General features: G+C 47.1%; 1 protein-coding gene across 6 annotated transcripts in view; it reads right to left on the reverse strand.

The window, feature by feature from the left end:
- The window catches only part of SPTAN1 (spectrin alpha, non-erythrocytic 1), a 48,307-nt gene extending 47,710 nt beyond the window's left edge, over positions 1-597 (reverse strand). For all 6 annotated transcript variants that reach the window (XM_029920378.1, XM_029920377.1, XM_029920376.1 and 3 more), the window contains exon 1: positions 358-597. In XM_029920378.1, coding sequence (XP_029776238.1) covers positions 358-594 — 237 coding nt within the window. In that variant the 5' untranslated portion in view covers positions 595-597. The remainder of the gene's footprint in view (positions 1-357) is intronic.
- Positions 598-12,066: the final 11,469 nt, after the last annotated feature.

Genomic DNA, 12,066 nt, shown 5'->3' on the forward strand with positions numbered 1-12,066 from the left:
CACCAGCAGCACTGCTAGTACACCTTTCTTGAAAATACATATTCCAAGAGATCAACCCAGACCCTCCCTGAAAAATAGTGAAGGGTCACCAACGGCTACAAGGCAGTGGTTTGTGAACCATCAGCTCGAAGCATCCAGAAAAGAACCGCCTGCCAGATTCCACACGTGCCCTTAGCATGTACAGTGTAATACCTACACCAAGGAGTTTTCAGAACTGTGAGTCATGACTTATGTCTGATCTGCATTCTTCTCACTGTCCAATCTCTCAAGGTCATAATTCAATGACTTGTGTGATCAGGGGGCCAAAACATTGGAGCTCCTGAACTCTGGCAGGAATCTCAGGGAGAGAAGACGTACCTGCAGGTTGGTTGGGTCTTTATAATTCTCATCGGATGCAATCTGAAGTTTCTCCTGAATCCATTTCTCCAGCTCCTCGGCATCTCTCTGGAAAAACTGGAATCGATAGGAATCTTCGAGCTTCTGGCGCCTCAGGGTTGAGAGCTCCTTGAAGCGGTGGTATCTGTCTAGGACCTGCTGCCGCCTCTCCTGGATGTCCTCTGCTGTTTCCAGCACTTTGACCCCACTTGGGTCCATTTTCTGAAAAGACAGAGTGCCCCAAAATAAGCACAAGACCAGAGTGGATTTAGTGGAATCAGCCTCTCCGAAGGCAAGAATTGTCTGACAGCCCAGGCAGCCAAATCAAAGAAAGCAGCCTGTCCTCAGGATAGAACAGCGAGCCCAGATTCTACTCCTTTGTAAAAAGCTGTCATCTGCTCGCCCGTAACACTTGCCTCCGTGGGTCCCTCGGAGGATAGCTACCCAACACCACAGTGAAACCCAACAGAAAGACACAAGCATCAGAACTGGAGTTTACTGGCAATTCTACGAGGTCTTTGAGAATTCAAAGGAAATACCAAATTGGTACACAAAGGATATACTGAGGGGCACCTGGGTGGCTCAGTTAGTTGAGTATCCGACTCTTGATTTCAGCTCAGGTCACGATCCCACGGTTCGTGAGTTCCAGCCCTGCACTGGGCTCTGCCCTGGCAGCACAGGGCTTCCTTGGGACTCTCTTTCTCCCTCTCCCTCTTCAAGTAATTAAATAAACATAAAAAAATAAAAGGAATTACTGGGGCACCTGGATGGCTCAGTCTGTTAAGCATCCGACTCTTGATTTCAGCTCAGGTCACTGATCTCACTGTTTGTGGGTTCGAGCCCGCTGTTAGGCTCTAAACATGCAGAACCTATTTGGGATTCTCATTCTCTCTCTCTCTCTCTCTCTCTCTCTCTCTCTCTCTCTCTCTCCTCCTTCCCTGCTCCTTCTCTCCCTCTCTTTCTCTCAAAATAATCAAATGTTAAAAAAAAAAAAAGATTTACTGAAAAAGCCATTCCAAAGTCCTCCCATCTAGTCTCTGCATTCCATCCAGTGGAGATGAGAAAGAATTCACTCTTACTTAGCTTTTCTCTCTCTCCAGATCTCAGCCTGTTATTCAATAAAGAAAAGGGGATGCTTACAAAGTAACCGAGTCCTTAACGTTAATCACCAATAAAATTTACCTAGTCAGAGCCTCTGATTTCTCAGTTACTACAGGTCTTCCTCAGGCTGCCAGAGCGCCTGAGCAAGGAAGAGGTTGCGTTACCGGTGAATGTGCACAAAACAAACTCGAGGTGCATCTTAAAAACAAGAGTGGTGGTGAGTGGTACACCTGAAACTAATATAAATCGTTTGTTAACTACACTACAGTTAAAAAAAAGATGTAGGCTATGTCACAATGCTTGTGTTCAATATAGTTTAGAATAATGTCCACATAAAAAAATTAGCAGCAGGGCGCCTGGGTGGCTCAGTCAGATGGGCGTCTGACTTCGGCTCAGGTCATGATCTCACAGTCCGTGAGTTCGAGCCTCATGTCGGGCTCTGTGCCGACAGCTCGGAGCCTGGAGCCTGCTTTGGATTCTGTGTCTCCCTCTCTCTCTGCCCCTTCCCTGCTCATGCTCTATCTCTCTCTCCTTCGAAAATAAACAAACATTTAAAAATTCTTTTAAAAAATTAGTAGCAATTATTAAACAGGTAGTGGTGCATATCAATCTGAATCTGATGTAATACTAAAAAACCGAGGAATTTAAAACACAAGAACAAGAAGGTGTGGTCGGTCAAAGGCGCACCCTGCTCTCCTCCCACCTACTGCTGTGGGCAGGACACTGCGCACGCTCGGCATCAGTTTCGAGTTCGCCACAACTGCAGGTTGATGGAGGCAGCACTCCCCACAGCTCTCGATCGGCTTCAACACTAAATCCCCGGATTTCTGGACACTTTCACCAAATTTTCATGTCAAAAAGAAAATCTGACCTGTTTATGGGCAAAACCCACAACATGGGTATCATGTTATAACCCATAAACAGGATATCAGAGCCTGAAAGCCTCATATCCTCTAACCGATGGGACCACACAAGGGAAGAGGTACGGACCCAGAGCTGCTAAATGCATCAGTACCACGTGACCTCACACGGGTCACTTTCCTGTGCCTCAGTTTCCTACAATGACTAAAAACGGCAGGTAAAAATAAGGCTTTCTCAGGACTCTGCCAAATGTAAAATTACATTCTACCAGAAGGTTCAGTTTGGTAAAAAAGCAGGTCAGATAAACTTTCTAGCCTCCCCGGCCATTGTTCCATAACTTATATACAGGATAAAAACTGTGTGGGTCACCGGGAGACGTCTGAAATTCCTGCCCGTTCACCTGGCCTGGCTAACAGGAAAGGAGAAGCAGGCTCAGGGTGAGGCATGGAAATCGGTGACAGCGCCCCCGCCATCCGGCTGGGAGGTAAAAGGGCACTGGGGAGATGCAGGTGAGGTCGCCGCCTTAGGAATTAAAACAGCTCGAGAGGTGGTGAGAAAGCCCGGTCTGCACCTAGTCAGGTCTGAGGACTACATTCTATGAAGACACCATCTTCCTAAAGGAGAGAAAGGAGGGAAGTCTAGCCCCGTCACCGTCCCTTCCAAATTAGTCTCCATGAACTGACCTCTTATTTTTGCTGTATTACGGTTTCCTCTCAAAGTTTTATTTATTTATTTTACTAAAAAGAAACTAATTCTGTGCCAGGTCGCTCCCATGCTCTAAAACCTTTTATGGCTCCCTGCTGAGGGAGGAAAAAAAAACCCGCCCCTTTAGGAGGACCTTCTGATCTGGCCCCCCAAACACTAACTGGTAGTCTCTCACTCATGCCCCCTACCCTCCGGGCACACTGCAGTAGGTACTCTGTCTCCCTCACGTACAGGATTCTCTCTCAGGACTCCCAGCTACCCTCCCAAGTTTCCTTTGTGTAGAATGTTCTGTGTCTCCTCAGCCCAGATAACTCCTATTTATATCTCAACACCCAGCTGAAATGAGTAAGCTGGCCGATCCTGCCTCCTCATCAGACTGTACTTGATGCTCCCCCTTCCCTCTTCTCGGATCCAGTCACACTTTCTGCAGATTTACAAAGCACCTGTCTATACTTCCCGCAGTACAAGGAGACTGAGCAACCTAATCTCCGGATCCCCGATTTCTGGCACACACGGGTCATTAAGGATTGTTTGCTGACAAATGACCGAGTGGACGCTGCAGGAGACCTGAACTTATCTGTATCCGGTAATCCACCGAGTTACATTCTCCATATTGTCAGGCGTTCCACCCAGACGGAAGCAGGATTTGTGACAAGGACTGCGAGGGAAGAATGAAGCCCCATAAGTAGGTGTCAACCTACTGAGCAAATGGGCGTTTCTAATCCTGGACTGAGCACATGGCAGGGCCCTGTGAGGAACAAGCTGGTCTCTTCACTCCAGTAGGGAGAGCCCTTGGTGAAACAGAGCTTGAGAAGGCGGTTCTGTTCTCTCTGCCCCTCCCCCACGCTCTCTCCCTCTCAAAATCAATAAAGAAACATTTACAAAAGGCTGTGGAGCGCCTGGGTGGCTCAGTCGGCTGAGTGTCTGACTCCTGATTTCAGCTTAGGTGATCATTTCACGGTTCGTGAGATCGAACCCCATGTCAGGCTCTCTGCTGTAAGCCTGTCAGTGCAGAGCCTGCTTCAGATCTCTTTCCTGCTCTCTCTACCCGTCCCTTCCAGCTGCGTTCTTCCCTAAAATATTAAAAAAGAAGAAGAATCTCAGCCCCTTTGGGAGAAAGCAGATTTCTGGCAGGGATTTTGACAAGGATCACTACCATCACCAGCTACCTTTACTAAAAGGTAAACGTGGGCGCCTGGGTGGCTCAGTCAGTAAAGAATCAGACTTTGGCTCAGGTCATGATCTCACGGTTCGTGGGGTCAAGCCCTGCATCGGGCTCTGTGCTGACAGCTCGGAGCCCGGAGCCTGCTTCAGATTTTGTGTCTCCCTCTCTCTGCCCCTCTCCCACTCATGCTCTGTCTCAAAAATAAACTATATAAAAAAATAAAAATAAAATAAAAGGTAAATGTGACTTCGCTCACTCACTCAGCTGCACTGTGTGCTCCAGCCTGATCTCCTATCAAACTGCCTGACCAACCCCAAGTTACAGGCCCTGCCAGGGCCCACGGCCCAGCTCAGAAGGTCGCCTTGGGCAGGCATGTCCTCTCCCCCTCCCAGCTCCGCCATTTAATTGCACACAAAGCTCTCCCGAGTCTAAAGCAACGACCTTGTCTTCTCTGAAGTCCTATATTAGAAGTCCTCACCACCTCCATGCTCCTCTTTGCACACCCTCACATTCCGCCTCATACTTACGGCTTTCTCCCTGCCATTTTTGTAAGTTCTTTAGAAATTGAGAGTTCCTAAGGGACTACATAAAAAAAAAAAAAAAAAAAACCTTATTGGGGCACCTGGGTGGCTCTTGATCTCAGCTCAGGTCATGCTCTCAGTTTTCGAGATGGAGCCTCCTGTCAGGCTCTGCACCATCAGCACTGCCTGCTTGGGATTCTCCCCTCCACGCCCCTCCCCGCCGTGTGCACCTGCACTCTCTCAAATACACACACTTAGAAAAATAAAAAAAAATAAAAGACCTTATCTTCCTCTTACTTTGGCCACAGAACTGGGCACACATTAGAGTCCATAACCTTCTGAACTTGGAAACGGAGAAACTGCGGGTCACTTCATTATTAAGTAGGCAGGAGACACAGGTCACCTAATAACCAAGTCACAGAGTCCATTTAGGCTGAGCTGGGGTCCTCCAGTCCCCAGACTCGCATGCAGAACCAGACGTTTGGTGCATGATTAGAGCCGGCGTAATCTTTATTGATGGCTGTTTGGTTATTAATTCCTTTCACTATCTCTTATCTTTTCCATCACCACTTAGGAGGGAAGAAAGGGAGAGAGAATAAATTATTCAAAAAATAAAAATCGGGTGCCTGGCTCAGTCGAGGGAGCATGAGGCTCCCGATCTTGGGGTCGTGAGTTTGAGACCCACAATGGCTGTAGAGATTACTTAAATAAAAACTTTGGGGCACCCGGGTGGCTCAGTTGGTTGAGTGACTGACTTCAGCTCAGGTCATGATCTCATGGTTTGTGGGTTTAAGACCCTGCATCAGGCTCCCAGATGTGAGGGCAGAGCCCATCTGGGATCTTCTGTCTTCCTTGCTCTCTAAACCCCCCACAAAGTAAACATTTAAAAATAAGTTAAAAACCTCAATTCTCTTAATTAATAAAAACTTTAAAAAGTAAAAACTGGTGTTGTTTCTGTGAGACTGAGTCTTCTTAACTCAGCAAACAATGAGAGTTAAGAATTTATATACTTCCTTTGTTCTCACCCCTTGGGACACAGTTTAAGATGGATAAACAGCAGGAATCTACGTCTAATTTGCTCGCTCACAGAATTTTCTTGCAAAGAAATCTGCCAAGGAAGACGCAGTTAGTATAAAACCACCATGGTGCACGAGTTCCTGCAAATGCCTATGTCTTTGGATTCATGCCTATGGCGTGTGTCCTGCCCCTTCACACACAGCACTTGCTGCATTTCTAGAATCCTTTAGCTGCTGCGGAAATTTCTAAGAAATCACATTGGGGAGAAGCCCTCTATGATGAAGAAAAGAATCCCCAACACAATGCTGCAAGGGTTCCGCCTAGGCAAGTGGCCCTGCTTGGGACCGGCTCCCTGCCGTGACCCTACCAATCCAGGGAGGCGGTCCAGCGAGGCCCTGCTGAAATTAACCAACCTGAAAGGCCCTCTTTGTCACCCCAGTGAAGTAGAACAAGTCAATTCTATACCAAGTGCTTTGGTCAGGCAATAATGGACTTTTCTTTCCTGCAGATCAGCTGACGTCAGTAGGCGGGAGCTCTGCCAAGCCACCGCTGGCTGTCCCTGGGGAGCTGGGCATCTGAAAGTCATCAAGGCTCTCCCACTGCTGGGGGTGGTTAGGATCCTCATTTGCATGGTTACGAGAACCTAAGATAATCAGTTAATAAGAGTTCCCCACCCCTTAGCCAGATAGGGAGCTGTCTCTAGTTTATTTACAGAAGGTCCAGTTTCTTTGCTCCTAAAAGGGTCATCTCCGGGGCACCTAGGTGGCTCAGTTGGTTAAGTGTCCAACTTCAGCTGTCATGATCTCGGGGTTCATGAGTTCAAGCCCCACATCGGGCTCTGTGCTGACAGCTCGGAGCCTGGAGCCTGCTTCAGATTCTGTGTCTCCCTCTCTCTCTGCCCCGCCCCTGCTCACACTCTGTCTGTCTCTCAAAAATAAATAAACGTTAAAAAAAAAAAAAGGTAATCTCCACTGATTATATTGAACACAAGGAAAACGTTCAGATCACCAACAACTACTGCTACCAATAGATGTGACAACCTCTCACCCAAAACTATGTGAGGCAGCTAACGGAATTCCTGGGGACCCTGCCTGTGCGCATGACATTCCCTCCAGGACTGAGGCTGCACTGCAGGAACCCCACCCCTGCCCTGAAATATGCTGCTGACTGATAAGGCAGACTCCACAGAGAACGTTCCAGGCAGTTCTCAGCCGTAATGGGATTAACGCCTTTTGAGAGCTAGAAAGGAAGACTTTGGGAAGTGTGCCATTAGAAACAATCTCTAACCACACTAGCCTATCTATTCCACTCACTGCCTAAAAGCCCACAAAAGAACCAACTCCCTAAGACTGCACCGGATGGTTTATCTCAAAACAGCCTGTCAACTCTGATTTTGCCAATCAGGTCTCTGACCACGGAGAATAAAGATGGGGAAATGAAGTGCTAAATGTACCCTCTGTATGCTCAAGGACAGCTTACCACTGAAGACAACCGAAGAAAAAGGTCATATTTTTGCAAATATTCTGTGAAGACCGAAGACGCGGGCTATTTTTAAATGCTGCAATGCAGCAGTCAGAACGTTAGCTGCATCATTCAGCAAGAAACGTGAATTGATCTCAGGGGATAAAACAGGAATTACAACTATGTCCTCTATTGTAATAAATAAAAAGAACTTGTCAGCGTTCTTACAATACTGCCAGATCTCTGGGAAGAAAAAGGCAGGGGGTGGGGAATGGTCTAAAGATAATGAATCTTGGGTAGAAAGTTCTAGTTCAATCCAAAGATAGAAGAACAGGACTGAGAGTGACGCCTCCTATCTGACACAAATTTACACATTATCATCAACTGAAAATGGATTCCCACAAAAGAGCCGAGCAACCCTGTCTTCTTGCAAATGCCAAGAGACAGCTGTCTGAGGCAGTTCATGGTATTTGACCTCGTCTACAGAAGCTACACGGCCCACTGTCCGAGGGAACCTGTCTCTGAGGATTCGAGAGGCAGGAGGTGACAATAACTGCAGACAGAAATGTTCTCGGGCCAAAGGGCAAAGGCTTCCGGCCTCACACCTGCAGCGAGTGGCCTAGGGAGGCCCACACCCGGCGCTTGGGAGAGCGGAAGAACGGAGGGTTTCTCGGTGCCTCCCCCACGTGAGAATAAACTCATCGTGAAGCTGAGAGGAGTCGCTATTTAAGCCGAAGCACCGGGACTGCCACCCAACAAGCTGGATGTAAGAGGCATTTGGAAAACTCCACCAGACACACTGTTTTGCAAGGAAAGCCATTTGGGGGATGAGCAGGTCATTTGGCTCCGAGGGGAAATTCATAAACACCGCCCAAAGCGGAAGGTCAGAAAAACCATTCATCAGATTGACTTTTGTTGCTTAGTCAGAGCTCAAAGGTGCAGAACCAACAACACAGGTTTTTTCCACGGCTTGGAATGCCACCCTATTACCAAACGTGACATGGGCAAGGCAAGAGAGCCACGTCCACAGGCGTGGAAGGATGCTTCTGGAGAGCAACCCACCAGAGATCTGTTTAGCACCCATTAACATTTTATTTACAGGGATTTTCAGATCAAGCAAATGAACTCCACACCAGTTGAGCTGCAGGTTTTAGGCAAGTCTGATGGTAAGCAGAGAGAGAAATAATACACAAATTAAGAGTTTTAACCATGAATAAAAACAACAAATACTTCTGCATAAGCCACATTTCAAGTCAGGATTGTGGGCCGCATGTCACCCTTCAAACTGGTTAATTCATTTCATTAGCACATTTCTGCAGAGGTGAGCAGGGACTTAGCTTTCAGAAAGCAGAAGGTTCACACTGCATTGCATCAAAATCCAGAAACGCAGAGCAACGTTAAGAAAACTTACTTCTGAATGCTTCCCCAATACTATCTTGCTGCTACTTACCTCTTAACCTGTAAAATTCAGATGAGAGGTATTTAAATGCAAAGTATCATTACGGAAACAGGGAAAGGTTATAACATGGCCCATTTTTATAAAACTTGTTTCAGCAATTCACAGTCTGATTTATAAAAGGGCTGGCTTGGATTTATCACCCATAATCACTAGAAATTTGCAAAGTTTTTATTTCTCCTTAGGGGTTATAAAGACAGGAGTTTCAAGCATTTTCCTTTTTGAAAAAGGTCCAATGTAGGAACACTCAAAAACTATCCAAAAATAAGACATATATAGTGAGTTTTTTAGATTTTTTTTCTTTTTTTGGCCAAGAAAATGCAAGCTCCATTTCATTACAAAGCTTGTGACAGAAAAAATAAGTCAATAGGAACAGGAAACAAACCCAAGTTTACGATATTTGTCCAATTTAAAAATACTACTTTCACTATATGATTTCAGATTATTTTCCCCCCAAATATCTAAGATAATCTGTTTAGTCCCTTGGTTCTTAAGAACCAAGTAACCATCAATTAAAAAAAAGAATCAGCAAACGCTGCATGCAAACACCAGTAGAGTGAGAAGAAATTAATATGTTCATGCCTGAAAGAGAGGAAGGTAAAAACAGGAGGCTTTGGAAATTTCAGAATCAATTGGCTAAGACTTCTGGGGAAAAAAAAACAAAAAAGGAAAAAAACCCCAAACCTTAACCAATTCGCTTAACAAGAAAGGTCATGCAGGCAGGGTTGTTTTTTTTTTTTTTTCCCTTCTCTTTGGATCATTCAACTTCTTTCCAGACAAATGTGCCTCCACTGCAAGCCAGGCAAAACCGAAAAAGCAACACGTTTGCTGCATGCTGGTCAAGTACCTGGACTCTGCGCTTACGAAACGATGACAACATGGTGGAGGAATGTGGAGTCTGAAGAGGGAGGGGGAAGAGCAAGATAACAAGCTTCTAAGGGCAAACCGAACAAAGTAATTTTAAAAATGGAGAAAACAGACCATTAGGAACACATGAAGGCAAGTAACCCCCAGACTCCCGCTGTTTCCCCAGCGCCTTCCTCGCCTTCCTCGCCTTCCTCGCCTTCCTCGCCTTCCTCGCCCTGGAGAGCTCCTGAATCCCACCGGGGATCTAAAATGGGGTCTTGGCAGTCCCTATTCATCGAGATGTGCTGCCTTGGCCAAGTCACACCCCGCCTCTGGGCCTCAGTTTCCCCACTTTCCAAGTAAAGTAAGGATACTGACTATGCTTTCTAACACTACGCTCGCCCTCCCCAGATCCCACAGTCCAACAAATTGAGACTCCCAGGACTGGTGGATTCCTACGTCCTTTTTCAGTGAGTAATAAAATATAGCATGATTTCAGGACCTCAAAGACGAGAAAGAGCTCCACCGACAGGGATCTGACTTGGCCCTACTTTACTGGTATACTCCCAAGCCACTTTCTTCCTGCTCAAAACCGGTATGAGAGGGATATGCAAAAAAGGTGAAAGGGAGGTAAGGAGCACTACTCCTCCAGGCCCTGCCGGCTCGGTCCCAACCAAGTGATCGTCAGCTCTGAGCTCCTCCTCTGCATTCCCGGGAGTCAGCACTTGCCATCAGAGCCCTTGCATTCTTCTACCTACTCCGACCACAGCTGCAGCAGCCCGGACCGCATAGCTAGCAGAGTCCTTGCATAGCCCACGGAGGATGGATTGCCAGGCCGGCCTCGTGCCTACTGTCCTTCGTGCGGGTTCGGCAACGCCAGACTGTGCACGGCTCCTGACACCCACTGCACACATCTGTGGTCGGTCCCTCCCTTTGAGATGACCGCAGGTGAGGTAAAGCAGAGCTAATTCTAACCCAAAAGATACACTTAAAAACCAGCTCTCCCAACCTAACCCTGTTCATCAGATTATTTGACAAGCTCATAGGAGAGCCTGGGACAGATCAGATTTCGCCAATTGTTAGATCACTACAAAACGAGCTGCCAAGACCAAAAGCATATTTGAGAACGTTACTCAGCTGATGGATTACTCTAAGAACTGCCTCACACCTGTCCAGCACAGGCAACTCCTCCTCCCGTGGCTCATCCCTCATGGAGGTCCCTAGGTAACGCTAACACACTTTGAGGATCCCTTTGAGTAATTAATGGCCCAGTTACTAAAAAAGGCTTATTGTTAATTTTCTGCAGAGGCCCTTACTGCAGCACATTTTTCCCCCTATAGCACATTTTTAAACTTTGACTTCAATTTGACCTTTGAAAATCTAAGACGTTAGCAGCAACAAAAGGAAAAATGACTAGTTTAAGGAGTTGGAACCTTGGCTCCATAGCTTCATGCACCTGAGTGTTCCCACTGCTGTGCCTAAGATTTTCTGTTTCTGGCTGCAAGACACCCCCCACCCTTCCATCTTTGATAGATTCTGTTTTACTTAGGTCCAATTGCTATGACTCCGCAATTTCTCAACACGTTATTAAAATATTTCAGATGGTCTCTTTTCTATTCTTCCCTACCAGCCATGATGGTTAAGTTTTTCTAAAATACCAAGATGAAGGCAGAACAAAGAGCTTACGTATTTTAGAATCTATTATATAAAAGAGGTTCCACAAGATGCTGGGGCAATTAAATCATCTCGATCCAGCTTTCTGGGCTCTTGAGGCTTTTAATTTAAAACATATGCAACCCTTAACCTGAACAAGACCCTTATTTGAAGTATTTTATCCCAAGACATCAAAGAGACTCTGAAAGGCAGTTTTCTTTGGGAAGCATCTTACCCAATTCCCAGGGCTAGCTTTCAAACAAAAGGCTGCTCTATCCTTCAAGACTGGCGTGGCTGCGGAATTTTGACAAATAATATAAGGACCTCAAATCGAAAGACCCGGCATCGGGTGGGGCAGGGGGAAAGAACTCGTAAGCTATTAAGTTATTGGATTCGAGTCTCACACAAAGAAAGCGCCGAAATCTACCTGTTATTTACAAGCAAATCACAACTGGGTGGGGAACAAATGTTTATTACAAGGAAGGAATAGGAGATGGCCAGTCTCAGACCTTTCCGCGTCTAGAGAGAAGACCAAGAATCGCCATACAGGATGAAATTAAGGTCAAACAGCCCTTTCCTCTATGTTCCTGGCTCTTCCTCCCTCAAGGGTTGGGCCGGCACTGCTGCGGGGACTCAGGAAAAGGAGCTGAAGTCGCCCCCCACCCAGGAAAGGGACTGGGGGCGCTGGGGGAAGCGCTCTGCAGGGAGGGGGATGGTGAGGATCCGGCCTGGAGCCCCCGCCCCACCTGCCGCAGCCGGATGGGGCAGGGCGGGGCCCCAACCGGGCTTGGGGGTGGGGGAGCGGGACGGAGCCGGTGGCCTCGCCCCCCCCTCTCCGCCCAGTCAATGACATTCCAGCGGCCGGCGCCCAGGCTCGGCCGGGCGGCTCCTCCGCAGCCCACGCG

The sequence above is a fragment of the Suricata suricatta genome, chromosome 13, assembly GCF_006229205.1.
Source record: "Suricata suricatta isolate VVHF042 chromosome 13, meerkat_22Aug2017_6uvM2_HiC, whole genome shotgun sequence".
NCBI classification, from domain to species: domain Eukaryota; kingdom Metazoa; phylum Chordata; class Mammalia; order Carnivora; family Herpestidae; genus Suricata; species Suricata suricatta.